At 41.1% G+C, this 15,604-nt stretch overlaps 2 protein-coding genes across 2 annotated transcripts; one reads left to right on the top strand and one right to left on the bottom strand.

The window, feature by feature from the left end:
- Window positions 1–1,572: 1,572 nt before the first annotated feature.
- On the bottom strand, window positions 1,573–4,024 carry slc52a3-1 (solute carrier family 52 member 3-1; the record flags this gene model as incomplete). Its single annotated transcript, XM_083895215.1, has 3 exons — window positions 1,573–1,782; window positions 1,990–2,113; window positions 3,018–4,024. 3 exons carry the CDS (start codon window positions 4,022–4,024, stop codon window positions 1,573–1,575), a joined length of 1,341 nt encoding a protein of 446 aa, XP_083751341.1.
- Window positions 4,025–6,910: 2,886 nt separating this feature from the next.
- Window positions 6,911–11,036, top strand: ube2v1 (ubiquitin-conjugating enzyme E2 variant 1). Its single transcript, XM_083895224.1, has 4 exons — window positions 6,911–6,959; window positions 8,839–8,987; window positions 9,771–9,896; window positions 10,098–11,036. Exons 1-4 carry the CDS (start codon window positions 6,938–6,940, stop codon window positions 10,242–10,244), a joined length of 444 nt encoding a protein of 147 aa, XP_083751350.1. The 5' UTR covers window positions 6,911–6,937; the 3' UTR covers window positions 10,245–11,036.
- Window positions 11,037–15,604: the final 4,568 nt, after the last annotated feature.

Genomic DNA, 15,604 nt, shown 5'->3' with positions numbered 1-15,604 from the left:
GTCTAAAAAGTCCTGCTTTAAGAGCTTTAATGTAAATGCAGTAACATTAAAATGACATGTCAATGGTTCTTTGGACCCATTTTTAGAATGATGTGCGCAATATTATTGCAATTTAAATATGTATGTATTAGCGCGTTAGCACCACTTCAGCTGCAGCTGGTAACAGAACATAATGACGCCTTTATGCTTAATCCACAATGAAACATCATAGTGTATTATTATTATGTCTATAAAAGCAAAAATAAGTGTCAAATTACAGAAGATTAACAACTATCATGTATTTCACTTGAGTATATCACACGCATTTTTCACCATTTTGATAGTCATAATAGATAATTACATCATAAACAGATATATTTACTGTCATATTGTTGACATTCTCATATGCAACTGGAGACATTTACTGTGCATTATATCCCACATTTATCACTTTTGTTATATGCAGAGAGGTAAAATGCATCAACAACTTATTTCTTTACGTTATATTTGCATGGATTTGGTTTGACGGTAAATAATTAGTTTAACAGGGGTTTAAACGTCATCATTTCATTTTCTTATGAAGGCACATGTTTTTTATGTGCCAGGATTGGTGGTCAGTCAATGGGCTTCTGCAGTGTGGGAAAAACTGATGTTAGAAGTGTGCTGGCGCCACCTAGTGGACAATGAACTAATAGTTTGGTGGATGCTGCGAAGCACAAAAGGCAGAATGAAGTGTTTTTAATACCTTTTCCCATCAGAGAATTAAACAAAAAAAATGGACACAAATATTCATTAAGTGCAAACATGGATTAGAAAAAATGTGTAAAACAAAAAAAGGATTACTTTAGCAAAATAAACTGTTATAGGAAAAATAAATGCATGCACTTTGTAGCTGACAGCTGAATGAGAAACTCACCATCCTCATGATTACACCTCATAAAACACTACCGTTCAAAAGTTTGGGGTCACCTATACAATTTATTTGTTGTTTTCCATTCAAAGTCACACTTTTATTCATCAAAAGAGTTGCAAAATGAATAGAAAATATAGTCAAGACATTGACAAGATTAGAATTAATGATTTTTATTCAAAATAATCATTTTGCCCTTTGGTCAAAGAACCAGCAAAACTGTTTTCAGTTGTGCTAACATCATTGCACAAGGGTTTTCTAATCATCAATAGTCTTCTAACGCCATTAGCAAACACAATGTACCATTAGAACACTGGAAATGTGCCTCTATACACCTATGTACATATTACATTAAAAACCAGACGTTTGCAGCTAGAATAGTCGTTTACCACATTAACAATATAGTGTGTTTTTGATTATTTAATGTTATATTCATTGGAAAAAAGTGTTTTTCCTTCAAAAATAAGGACATTCAGATTAAATGTTAATAACCATGGCAGCAGCTGCTCTCTAGTCTTTCTGCTCCTAAGCTAAATTCACTAACCCGCTTCATCGCTCACCACGTATGAGAACTGTCAGTCTTTTCATGAAACTCTTGGCAACCACCTAAATAACGTGAATGAAATGACTCGTGTGCGTGTCCAGCTGCCTTTCAGTGCCGTGGTTCCCAGATTAAAAAGCCATTAAGGACAGTCTGTGTTGCAAAAGTCTCCCGGTGTAAAGAGCCGGTAAACATTTACCAATGGAAACATGGTGACTGAGCCGACCAGAGAGCCCACCTGTGCTGCCGCTCCGCACCAAACCAGCGCACTGTGGCTCCTGTCTCTCAGGATGACGCCCACCATTACTTTGACGTAAGACAGCGTTCCAGTGAAGAGGAGCCACGACAGCACCTGAGAGCACAAGACGAGAAAAGACTCAGCACTGAATGATGTGAACACCTGCTGAAACCTTAGCCACAGACCAAAAGGCCAAAGTTACCAAGTCACCCATTATGAAAGGGAGCACAGTTACGCAACACTCAGGTGTTCCATAAAGGCGGAGTTGAACTTTGCCACAATTGTTTCCCCACTGACGCCACAAGAGTTTATTTTACTTACAATGACCACCTCTCCCATCACAGTCCCCTGAAGTAATGGACAGGGACTCAAAGCTGCCATGGCCATGTTATAGCTGCCAAAGCCTGTCCCCAACGCCGTCAGCAAACCAAGGAACACCAGTGACCTGTAAACAAACAGCGATAAATGTCAATGGTCCACAGTGGTTTCCTTGTTTTCTAGAAATAAGATGAACATAAACTAATTTAAGGCAAGTCTGTTCAAGTGCCTGCAAGATCATTTAAAACTGGTTTTGCAGAGAGAATTTCACAATAAACAGACTTTTAAGGTTCAACTTTGATTTATTATTTGACTCGGTCCGATAGGAGTTTTATTCAAACAGTAAAATAGTGGGACTGAATAGTTTATTTCATAAATGTCTTTCTTACAAGAAATACACTCAAAGTGCTAGGTAGAAACGTATAAGGTTCTTCGGCTTGTCCTCATGGGAGAACCCTTTTAAAACCCTTTATTCAGGAAAGGGGTTTTAGAGGGTTCAAATGGTTCTTACTGGAACCCTTAGTGTTACCAAGAACCTTGAAAAACAAATGGTTTCAGGTAGAACCTCGGCCCTTGTAGAAGAACACTTTTGGAACCCTTATTTCTACGAGCGTAGTGTCCTTCAATAACATTACTGACTGCTAGACCTGAAATGTCTTCTATTAACAGACTTTAAACAGGTAAAACGACCTCTGAATAAGATTAGTCCATTCATCCATGTTGCAAATGATCTTAATAGGTTTTGTTGGAGTTAACATTCTCAAAGGTAACTTTTATTTAACTGTATAATCTGAACACTGGGTTCTACAAAAGTAGTTAGCTTTGGGCAACTGGACTTGCTTGAGCTAAGTTGAATACTATCTTGTGGGAAGAACCAGGTTCTGGGTTCTTCTCACTCGATAATCAGAATTGAAGAAGCCTCTTGGATGAGAGATGAAACTTATTCAGCTCATCCACAGCTAACAACAGGAGAATTTTAAAGAATGTATGCTCCCTTTGATTAAAAACTCATAATAATAATGAAATTGTACCTGTTTTGGAAGAACATTGCAATGGTGCATGCCATTGGGTTGGCCACTGAAGCCAGAGCAGCAGACAGGTGATAGGCAAGGTTCCCGTAGGGCATACATGAGTATGTCTGCACAGACGGCAGCAGGCCGTTGGTGCCGGCATTGATCCACACCACCATAAGATAGATGAAGATCATCTGGTACATGGAGTGTTCTGGACCATCCAGCAGAGGTCTGCTCTGAGCTGCACCCTCACTCTGGCCTTTCACAACCTCTCCTTCAGCCTCTACTCCAGGGTTATCCAGACCAGAGCTGACAGACGCTCCGGTGTCTGGTACGAGGTTTTCGATGGACAGCTCGTATGTTCGAGGGAGCTTGTTCAATGCGACAAAAGCTGCCAGGCTTACGCACATCATGACTGTTAGGAAGACAAAAAATACCTCTGTGGAAAAGTTTGGAGAGAGATACTCTGTTTGTGAGGACCACACATCCTCGCCCGTGTTATTTCCCACAGTCTGAGAGGAGTTGACACACTTGGCGATGCCCACGCCTTGTGCCAGAGCAACGACGGCAGGAACCAAACCACTTAACCCTTCCCCGATATAAAACGTGGTGATGTACTTGGCTGGAAGATGCGTCATGAAAGGCAGGAAGGTGACCGAAGAGGTGCAATCCACCAACGACAGAAAGAAGGTAAGGATGAAAAAGGCAGTGCTGTATGTTGCACCGGCCACGATGGTAGTCTTGTGCCAGAAGAAGACCATCAAGGTGCAGGACAGGATACCAATGCAGAGGATAGCGTAAATCACCACATTCTCTTTTAGACGACCCGGGCACAGTTTATGCATGAGCGTGACCAGCAGAGGTCCAACGTTGGCCAGTTGGATGATGACGGTCAGGTACGAGGGGAGATCCCAGCCCTCGGGGAGAGTGTTGACGATGAGTGGCAGCTCCACCCACAGGCCATTTACTGCCACCCAAGAGCCCAGACCAAAGGCACATGCCAGGATGTGGATGAGCAAGGCCATTCTGAAGTTTGAAGAGTCTGAAGAAGACTAAACACTGACCAAATGTATTTGATTCAGCTGTGTGCAGTGCCTACAGAAACCAAAAAGAAGAAGACTTAAAATGAGCAGGAAAGAATATAAGGAAGCAGATCCCTGATAAAGAGAGTTCAGCTTCTTAAATGTGTTCTAGTTTCTTTACTCCTCTGCTAAACTAATGGATTAACTGAAGCTCTCTGGTTTGGTTTGCAGTACTTTTGAGGAAGTTGTCACAACGATCAACATTTTTGATCATTTTATTTAATGGACCAAACAACAAACAACTTGTTACATTTCTGCTCCTGGTCTCTCCCTTCTGTCTCCACCTCACCTCCCTCTAGTCCACATGTGTCAAACTCAAGGCCCAGGGACCAGATGTGGCCCGCGAGGGATTAATTGGTCTTAAAAATCTGTGTTAAAATAGGTCTATGCTGCTTTAAGGCATGCATTGACCATGAACTACATTTCCCATAATGCATGCCGATTGCGTTAAGTGACGGCATCCCGCTACTACATCGCAGTGTATCATTGTATACGCATCATGCGACGAGTGAAGTTGAGATTGAGAGTGTGATCGCAGCAGAATGTTGCCACAAACAAAAGCCACAACCAAAAAACCATGCAGCAGTGAAAGCTCACTTTATTGTGGCTGAAGAAATCACTCGTGTTTCAAAGTCTTTTTCTGAGGGTGTGTTTTTGAAGCAGTGCATGATGAAGGTGTGTGAGCAGGTCTGACCTGAACACATACAGACTTTTAAAACTGTTAGTTTGTCAAGTAACAGCATCGTGGACCAGGGTTATATCTATAATGCATCATATTTGTAACTTGAATAAGTCATAAATAGAGAAAGTTATTTAGCAATATTTTACCTTTATTTTACATTATATTTAGTTACATGTATTCTGTATGACAGTTGCATCTGTCCCTTTGAGGGTAACCATTATGCTGATGTGACCCTCAGTGAAAATGAGTTTGACACCCCTGCTCTAGACCTTTCTCTCCCCAGCTTCCTCTCCTCTGTTCCCCATTTTTTCCTTTCACCCTAACCGGTCGAGGCAGATGATCGCACATCTTTGAGTCTGGTTCTTTCCTCCACTTATGCCTAGTGTTTGCTCATTGTGTGCAAACACTCTATAATATTGTAAAGGTGTTCACTAGTTACAGAGCCCTGAGGCAATGTACTGTATGTTGAGAATGTGCTGCTGTACAAATAAATTGAATTGAATAGAATTAATTAAGAAGTAATCCACAAAATATTCAACAGATTAACTGATAATGACAATAACGTTTATAAAGCAAGGCCTCCACTAAAAGGCTTTTTTTTAAAAAGCAATTATACACTTGTACAAACTTATGTGAAGCAGCTGACACAGTCTTCACATCCCTATTTTCACATGTTGGTTATGGGAAACCATGCACTTCCCTGCATCTGCATCTTGGCACTATTGTGTCTGCCAACACTGATCAGTCATAAAATGTTATAATCCACAATCACATGATTTGTCATTTTTATTCAAGCTAGCCGTCACTATAGTACTGCTGTGAAGAAGAAGAAAAACAGGAACCTGTTAAACAGTGTGATCACATGAGATCATGTTGAGACCATGTGGTTGTTGTTGTTGTTTGCAGTGTTTATCGTACACTAACGCAATAAAATAAGCTATATTTTAGGCAAGGGAATGTACTTACAAGTGTGTTCAGTCCCTGGAGGTGTTGGAGACGTCTTGCTGTCATCTTCTATAGAAGCCAGTGACAGATCTCTCTTGGCTGTTGTCACACACACACACACACACACACACACTGATGAACATCACATGGCTCTGGGCAGGTCAGGGTCCACTGCTGCCACTGATCAGCAGCACTAGATATCAGAGGACTTACTGCACCCACGTTGTTATTAGGTCACGTCAGTGAAGCTCCTCTAGATCCACTTGACAATGTTTAGCTTAATGTCTGTTCAAATAAAGAAGGTAAAATTGACTGAGGAAGACGTTTCCTGTTTCCACACCCGTTCAGTCTCAGCAGGGGGCGCTGAAGGAAATGTCCAACGTGTTCTTCTGTAATAATGAGTAAAAAAAGATAGTTAACTTTTCTTTATTTTAATGAGCCATTAAGGAGGAAAGGAAAGTCACTTGACTTCCATCATCTGGGGACATATTTTTATGAATAATTAATGTCAACAAGTCCTCTACGAAATCGAGGGTATGAAGATTAATCTAAACCCGCCTGAGAAATGTCACAGTTTAAGGTTTTTTCCTCAGTATCAATGGAATCGAGTTAAAGTTGTCTAAACATTCACGGGTGAACTACAGAGAAGAGTAACCTATAGTTCATTCGGCATACATTTACTTGTGCTAGCTAACTTGCTAACACATAAACAAACAGGTACATTAAAAAGTACTAGCTGACAGTACAAATCAAACAGTGGTGGTGCTACCGGAAGGTTCTCATTGTTCCTTAGTGAGCTTGTACCGCCGCCTACTGGCCTGAAGTGTCACTGCAGTACAAACATAAGATGAGTACTTACTCGTCACAATGTATGGCAAGTTTTAAAATTAAATCGGTAAACAGGATATTCACTATGGTCTAAGCTGTTTGTTTTTGTTTTTCTAGCAGTTTCAGATATCTGTAATTCAGTGTTTTTTCATCAGAATGACGTCACGTTTTCCATTCATTTGTATGGGGTTTGTCATTATTATATATATATGAAACTAGTTTTGACTAGTCAGAATGACGTCACATATATCGACAACTCCAATTCACACTCGTCACAATTATATGACGTCACATATTATCTGTAATTGTAATTTCAGATAGACAAACCAGGCGATTCATGTGCGTGCGCGCGTGCCCCCTATAGCAAAGTTACGTGCGCGACCCCGCTGTGTAGCGACAAGATGGCGGTCGCCGCCGGATCAGGTAATGTCTGAGAGAAATAAATAACCGTAAAAAGTCTGTCGTTGAAATATTTGCTCAGTCGGTGTTCGCGGTGTGGCTGTCGGTGTTTGTGCTAACGTTAACGGTTCACGTTAACGCGTCTGCTCCGTGTAAAAGCGACGTGCTAACGCTGAGCTGCAGCTGCAGACGAGAATGAATAGGAAGCTAAAGCTAACGTAAGATGAGTTGAATGAAAGGACACGATCGTCTGACTGTAGATAAGAGCAAAGTCATGTCGTCTGTGAGTGTTTCACACACAGATGTTGGCTTTTATTTATTGAACATGTGAACGTTGACCTGCGCTGACGCGAGTGAACCGTAACACCAGCACCGTTATGTCCGGGTGATGGTAACTCATTTGCGGAAAAACGGGTTAGCGACTCCCGACAGCAGATGTTGTTGAATACGCGTCCGGCCTTTGGTGCATGGTGAAGGTTGGGTGACTTGGTTGTAAACAATGACGGCATATATATTTTTTGCGACTCAGTTAATCAGGAAACCGTGACCCAGCGTTTTAGAGGAGGAACCCCGAGCTCCACTGCTGCATCAGCTGGCAGCGCGGCTGTGTTTGCATGACTCTATGCGGCTGCAGCATCTCACTGCAGAGGCCAAATGATGCAGCACGGCTGGAGCCAGATGTTCATTAAATCAGGAGAATAACAAGAGTCTAATGAAATCTCTATTCAGTCGTGTGTTTGCACAGAAATATTCCTCCTCCTGACGCAGTAGGGAGATGTGTTGTAATCTACAGTCTCACCGTTGAATGTCTCTAATGTGTACACACTGGGCCGTGAACGCAACACAAAACAACAACACATTTAAGGGATGGGAAGATACCACTTTTTTGTGTCTGATACCGATATCACAAACTTGACCATCTCTAACAATATTAGTTGATGAACCCAATTGTGCCGAGTCATTTTAAAGACATAATTCTAGAAACAGCCCAAAAATACATAGTGAACCATGCAGTATATTAGAGCTGCAACTAACCATTATTTTGGTCATCGATTTATCTGTTGATTATTTTCTCGATGAATCGTCTAGTTCATAAAATGTCAGAAAATGTTAAAAAAAACGTTGGTCAGTGTTTGTCAAACCTGGAAATGATGATGTTCTCGAATGTCTTGTTTTGTTCACAAACCAAAATGATTCCGTTTTAATGATTTCTTTGTTATGTGGAGCAAAGAAACAAAGAAAATATTCACGTTGAAGAAGCTGAAACAATCAGAAATCTGGTTTTAATCATGAAAAAAGCTTCAAACTGATTATCAAAATAGTTGACGATTAATTTAGTAATCGTTTAATAATCGATTCATCAATTAATCGTTTCAGCTCTACAGTATATGTAGGATTTTTCCATTGTATCTGATTTTACATTTGTTACCTGTCCCACATCTGATCCAATGATTTTGACCAATACTGATGCTCATCCCTAATATAAAGTTCTATTTTTCTGTGTTTGAACGTTGAGCCACATGTGGTCACAACTGTGTCATTTCCAAAGCTCGGCTAGTCTACTTACTGATGTGTTCATGAGCGAACGCAGCGTCTGAATTTATGTAGGAAATGTGCAGTATGAAAGTGTGAGTGAATGGCAAAATTGTAGTGTTCATCAAGACTAGAAAAGCGCGATATAAAATCAAAACCATTTATTTACCCTAACCTATGAACGTAGGTTGGTTATTTGTGGACACAAATATTATAATTCCATTACCAGTGTGGACCGCGTCCTCGGAAAAGCCGTAGCCATAATTATTATTCGTCGCTTCTGAGCAAATCACGCTTGTAAAATCGCATACGTTCATTTCTGCGAGTCGTTTCAACAGCAAGCTTGATGTGTTTGGCCACACACACACAGGTGTTAAAGTTCCTCGCAATTTCCGGCTCTTGGAAGAGTTGGAGGAAGGTCAGAAAGGTGTGGGAGACGGGACGGTCAGCTGGGGTCTGGAGGATGATGACGACATGACCCTGACACGGTGGAGAGGCGTCATCATTGGCCCTCCAAGGGTGAGAGGAGCCATTTTTCTTGGTTGTTGTTAACACTTTCATGTTCTTTGCACTTTCCTCATCCTTCAAGATAACGTATAAGCAGAAGGTCTGAGCTTTGATCGATGCAGCATCAGCTGTCAGTAGGTCACACCGCCGTAGTGTACTCGCTGTTCACTGCTGTGTCTGAGTGCCTGCTTGTAATTTAAAGGAATAGTTGAGGTTTTTTAAATGTGGTTGTATAAGTTATTGACATGGATACGCATAAGCACAACATCATCTGCACCAGGAATCAATCTGAGACACACTGACTCATTATTATAAAAGATATTAATATTGATTATAAAGATATTTTTAGAATATATGCTTTTTCTGAAGTTTGTAAACCGCTCACGCTCTGCACCAAAGTCCATAGAGAAAATCACGTCACTGCACACGTGATGTTGTTGATCCACTGCTGCCTCCATCACAAATTGACTGACTTTTGTTTTTAACTGCTGTGACGATGAAAACACTTATGTTTGTAGTTCATCACAGTCTGTCAGCAACACTCTAGTGTGGATGATTGTGATAATATGACATAAGTCACTTCAATTTACCACAGAAAACTCCTTTACCGCAACAACCTCAGTCAGACGAGAGCTAGTGCAGACGATTAATTCAATTTAAATATAAGTCATCATTTGGATTGAGGGCCTTTTATTTCACCGTTTTCATGTGTTACTAACATTGTATTTTGTTTTGCAATTTTCTTGACGCCGTTGCGCAGAAAACTCACGTCCTCATCACTTTCTCTGTCCACAGACGAGCTATGAAAACAGGATGTACAACCTGAAGGTTGAATGTGGGCCAGGATACCCAGAGTCTCCGCCATTTGTCAGATTTGTGACAAAAATAAACTTGAGCGGCGTGCACGCCTCCAACGGTGTGGTATGTATATTGGCTACACCTTTTCAAGCTCAATGACCCATTTTTTATTTTAAATACACAGTCCACTGCTGTGCTGACACAAAAATACAGATTAGAGAGACATAAGTGTTGTTCATTGTGTTTGTATTGAGACTATGTAGACTCTGTGATCATTCTGGGTGTGTGTTCAGAGTACATCTCTTCTTGTTCTCTGTTGTCCAGGTTGACATGCATGCAGTGCCTCCACTGGCAAAGTGGCAGAACTCCTGCAGCATCCGGATAGTGCTGCTGGAGCTGCGGCGGCTCATGACGTGCAAGGAAAACATGAAGCTTCCTCAGCCACCTGAGGGCCAGATCTACTCCAACTGAGCCCCTTCTACTTTTAACGCCATCCTTTTTTCCCCCTCATTCCCTGTCTCTTCTGTTATGCTTTTATCATCGTGACATTCCACATCCTGTCTACACCATGGCTGAGCACACATACACACATACACACACACACATATACACAGGCAAAATGAGCTGTCATGAAACCCATCCCAGACCCCTCGCTCGCTCGCTCCCTCCCTCTTTCATCACTGGAGCTCTGGGTGGACTTGATGTGATGAGGCAAGGCGGAGTCCTCAGTCCACGCCAGATAGAATCATTCGAATACTGTACCTCTTCCTGATCTTTTCGTTTTATTTTATTATTCTATTATTATTATTATTATTTGTTAAAGAAATGCAGATTGTACAATAACATAAATAATCTTATTGAGTGTACCTCTTTTGTCTGCTGCCTTTTTGTAACATTACAATTGCCACTTACCATCTCTGCCCCATGGTTCATTAGACAGTTTGATGTTTGTTTGTCAGGAGATGACCTTCTCCTAGAAAATTCCATCATTAAATAACTTGGCAAACGATGTTAAGAATGTCTTACGTCATCAATCTAATTAAATATTTTCGTCATTGTGCGTTTGTAAGTGAACTTTTGAGCTACACCATTATATCTGATTGTTCTATGCATATTAGCGTATAGTATGCATATCTGCTGTAGGTCTGCAGAAGTCCCAGTTTAACCGTGCTTGAACATAGAAGTGAAATCAGCTACCTCTTTGGTCCAGTGTATCGTCAGAACAATAATCAGACTTGTGAAACTGCCTTGGCTTCTTCATGTCTTTCTTTCTTCACTTCCTTCATAAATCTCATGCTTTTCATGCATTTGTGTCTTTGTGTCGCGCAATTATTGATCATGTGTGTGGTCTTTATTTAGGTAACGGGCAAAAGTGTGATGCAGAATGAACGACTTAAATCCAGCGTAGCTTAAAATCTGAAAACCCAACATCCTCAGGATCAGCTGTGCTCATTTGCTGAAATGAGTTCAGGGCAGAGATCTGTGATGATGCATTAAAACATTTTTAAGCTCATCTCTATTAAGTATATTCTTTATTTATATACAACAGTACAAAACCAGTCTGTACAGCCCTCTGTCCTTAGACCCTCACACAGGAGGGATCATGTCCCTCGTGTCGGTGTCACATGTACAGATTACATGTTACAAGTTCAGCAGATAACAAACACAACTTTTTACAAAGAGTGAAAAAATTAAAATCACAGAATGTAAAATGGAGAAAATAGCAGAAATTGTGCCAGAGGCTAAAATTATATTAAAATAGGCTAATAAAAATAAATACGGGACAAGTTCTTTCCATGATCCTGAACTGTTGCACCGAGTGATTTTTTTTTATTATTTTTATTTTTTACATATCTTGTAATTGAGGTACATTTCATAATTGGTGCAATTTAAAAAAATTTGAATCGCAATTTAATTTCATAAATGTAAACATGTAGCTTTGGGCTACTCTCTAAATTAGGTGTGATGTGTATCCCGCCTTCCACCCTCTGTCAGCTGGGATTGGCACCAGCGACCCTCATGTGGAGGATAAAGTTGTAGAAGATGAACGAGTGAATAGAAAAATAAATCAAAATCATAAAGATATATAGATTTTTTGGACTCTTGTCAACAGCTACTTGCAAAAATAAGTGTTATAATGGCGGTCTGTGTAAATATGTGCCGACTTCACACTCTTCAAACTCGACTACAATAGCAGAAAATGCTCGATAGAGCATGACGTGTATGAGTGGACACCAGCGTGATTGACAGGTGGTATCATCCAATAGAATCCTCTGAACTTTTGGATGATGAACATCAACATGGTGTCTGCCAAATCATGATTCTGGAGGTTTCAAAACAGCTTCAGATTGAGAGGCTTTGCTGCATAATCTCTTGCGATTCTTTCTTTCGTCCTCTCACGCTATGACCTCATTGTTGCCACATTCTCGTTGGTGTTCCAGCTTCTTCTGAACCTCTGCTGCGACACATCCCTGGATTCTCCTCCTGCAGCTGGTGGTGGATGAACCTGCAGAGCTTTTGTCGTATCCTAACCACAGAAAAAAGGTTTTGATTTTAGGCTGTGCATCTTCATCTTCCATCTTCCTTTTTTTCCCTGATCCATGTGAGATTGGGTCCTGGGTGTTGTCGATGCAGGGATGTGGGTCAGTGTAGAGTTGCTGCACCATGCTGCTCCTCTTATCAGAGTGAAGGTTTAAGGCGTGCGTGGAATTGCGCTTGTTGCTGCAAATTCCGTCCTCGATGCATTTCCTGTGTTTCGTCCTCTCGCGATGTGACCTCTCATTGTCGCCGTGACCGCGATCCAGCGACTTCTTAACCTCTGATGCGACACACGTCTGTGTTCTCCTTCTACAGCAGGACGTGGTCAGACCTGCAGATCTTTTTTGGCAGCTCCTCCTGTTGTTGTTTTCTGACCGCAGAACGACGCTTCTGTTTTTAGGCTGCACAACTTCATCGTCCATCTTTCGCTTTTTCCCTGATCTGCGTGAGGTTGGGGCCTGGACGTTGGTGCAGGGATGTGAGTTTGTGGTTTTTGGCTGGACCATGCTGCTTTCGTTTGTCTGAGATGTAGAATTCAGCTGGGCGAGGTTGTCAGTTTTTAACTGTGGCCGCTGCACTGACCCACATACGTTCTTCAGAGAGGTCTCCATTATGAAAGAACAGGATCTGGCACTGCAACACAGTGAACCCAAACATCAGCTCATCAAACATGTGAATTCATCAAACGGGTGATATGTAATAAAATGACCATGATATGCCATCAATGAGCTGGACATATTGTCATATCAGTCATTCAAAAATGTCCTTACATCGCTTTAGCCTTTTACTGAAGATTAATTACACAATGAATGCATAAACATCTACACTCTTAGAAATAAGGGTTCCAAAAGGGTTCTTCTACAAGGGCTAAGGTTCTACCTGGAACCATTTGCTTCTGAAAAGCCCTTTCCTGAATAAAGGATTTTAAAAGGGTTCTTGGTGGAACCCTCCAAAAGGGTTCCGGGTGGAGTGTAGTTTCTGGTTTACCTATTCAAAATAATATTGTAATTAGCTGTAATTGTTCTACAACTTGTAGAAATTGTGTTCAAATTAGTCTAATTTGGTTCATATAGTTGGCCTTTTATAATTTTACTATTTTATAATAGTAAACACTTAGGAGATTAGGAGATAGTTTGACGTTGAGCTACACTCTTAGAAATAAGGGTTCCAAAAGTGTCTTTCTATAAGAAAAAAGGTTTTTTCAAGGGTTCTTGGTAACACTAATGGTTCCAATAAGAACCATTTTGATCCAGAGAACCCTTTAAAGCCCCTTCCTGAATAAAGGTTGTTAAAATGGTTCCAGGTGGAAGTGAAAAAGGGTTATTTTATGAGGACAAACTGAAGAACATTATATGGTTCTACTTAGCACTTTTCTTTCTAAGAGTGTGGATCAGATTCATGTTTCACACACGCTAAAATCTCACACTGTATTTCAGTAAGTTTTAAACGCAGTTTAATCAAGCTAAGGTCATAGTCCGACTAAGGCAATCGGACAACTTGCCAAGTCCAACGGAGGAGAAAATCAATTTATTGGCCGTGAACGTCTGACTCCACCTGGTGGAGCTGCAGTTTCGGGGTCAAAGACTGTGGAGGAAATGTTGGTGCATGCGCTGAACGCAGAGTCCAACTCCAGTTAACACTTTTATTTCTAAGAGTGTAGATCAGATTCCTGAATTTCACACATGCTTAAAATCTCACCTGCTGTATTTCAGTAAACGTTTTAAATGCGAAAGTAGAGGAAAATGAGCGGAACAACATAAAAAATAACGTGAAATGATAATGGTGTAATGTAAAAAGTATATTCATTATTTTCATTGTTCACTGACTATTTGCTGTAGCAGCGCATGGCGTCAAAGTGCTGCATGTTGATGAAGCGATGCTGCAGCAGCTCCTGCGGCGTCGTCCGCTTGGCGTCGTCCAGCTGAAGCGTTCCCTTCAACATGTCCACAAACGCCTCCTTGTCGGTCGTCTCTACAAACGCGTCTACGTAGTGATGCGAGCGCACGCACCACATCTAAAACAGGACGACAGAGCAGACAAACGTCAGGGCGGCGTCTTCATTTATCACCATCTGTCATGAAGAAATAAGCTAAAGTGAAGAATGAAAAAAAAAAAAAGTCTACATTCTCAATGTCATCCAGAGATTGTAACTTTAGCCTCCTGGTTTCCACCGGCTGAATTCCCCAATCACGGGAGACCTGTTTTGGTGACTGATCAGATACGTACTTGTTAGCAGTGACATTAAGATCTTACTAAATAACCAAACATGAATCAACAAAAATCACATGGATTAGCAGCTATGTGAGAAACAGGTGGTTTTTGGTTTACCTTGAGTTTCCAGACACTTTGAGTTGAGTCGAAATCTCTCTGGAAAAATTTGTAAGTGTTCCATCCAGCAGAGAGCATGGTGTCAGGAGGCTGACCCTGAGTCTGCACAATCAGCCTCATCTGGAAACACAACACACTTTAAAACTGCAATGTCTTACTTTTAAATATAAACATATAATGTCCGTTACATTCAAACCATTGTCAAACGAGTTCATGTTGTTCAGTCTATCAGCTCTACACGCCGTACGTCTACATGCACAGTTTAATCCAGCTAAGGTCATAGTCTGGCTAAGGCAATCGGACAACTTGCCAAGTCCGATTATACATGCGGAGGACGTGTATGTCTGACTCCGCCTCCGTCGTCTCCTTCTATGTCCGGGTCAAAGACCTGTGCAGACCGCCGAGTCCAACTCCAGTCCGACTAAGCTTATACATGCAGGAGTAATCAGACTATGAATCACATTATCCAGGTATTTTAGTCTGACTAAGACTAGCTCAATTTTAGTCAGGTGTTTACATGATGATGATGAAGAAAACCAAATTATTGTCATAGTCCGACTAAAATCTGAATTCCAACATGTCAGAGTCAACAGCACTATTGTGCTAGTAAAGTGAGACGTCTGCAAACAGGTTGGAGTGTGACTGAAAACACTCAGCAGTTTGATGAGATAAAACCCCCTCGTCCACACCTTCCCCCCCGTGCTGCTGCTGTATACACACAAATGCTCCCCACTGTCACCAAATGTTACACACACCAGCTTTAAAGTCCCGTCACCTCCATATTTACATATTACTTCAGTGAAACATGAAACCAGATTCTTTGAGTCAAACTTGTATCAGTGCGTACCATATCATACTCATTCTTGCCAGGGTAGAGATGATTGCCAAGGAACATTGTAGCCGCCAAGCAGCCCAGAGACCACATATCTATGGCCTCTGTGAACGGAAGACCCAAAATAATCTCT

Source organism: Microchirus variegatus (assembly GCF_963457635.1).
Source record: "Microchirus variegatus genome assembly, chromosome: 9".
Taxonomy (NCBI): Eukaryota; Metazoa; Chordata; class Actinopteri; order Pleuronectiformes; family Soleidae; genus Microchirus; species Microchirus variegatus.
This window is presented reverse-complemented; position numbering and strand designations above follow the sequence as displayed.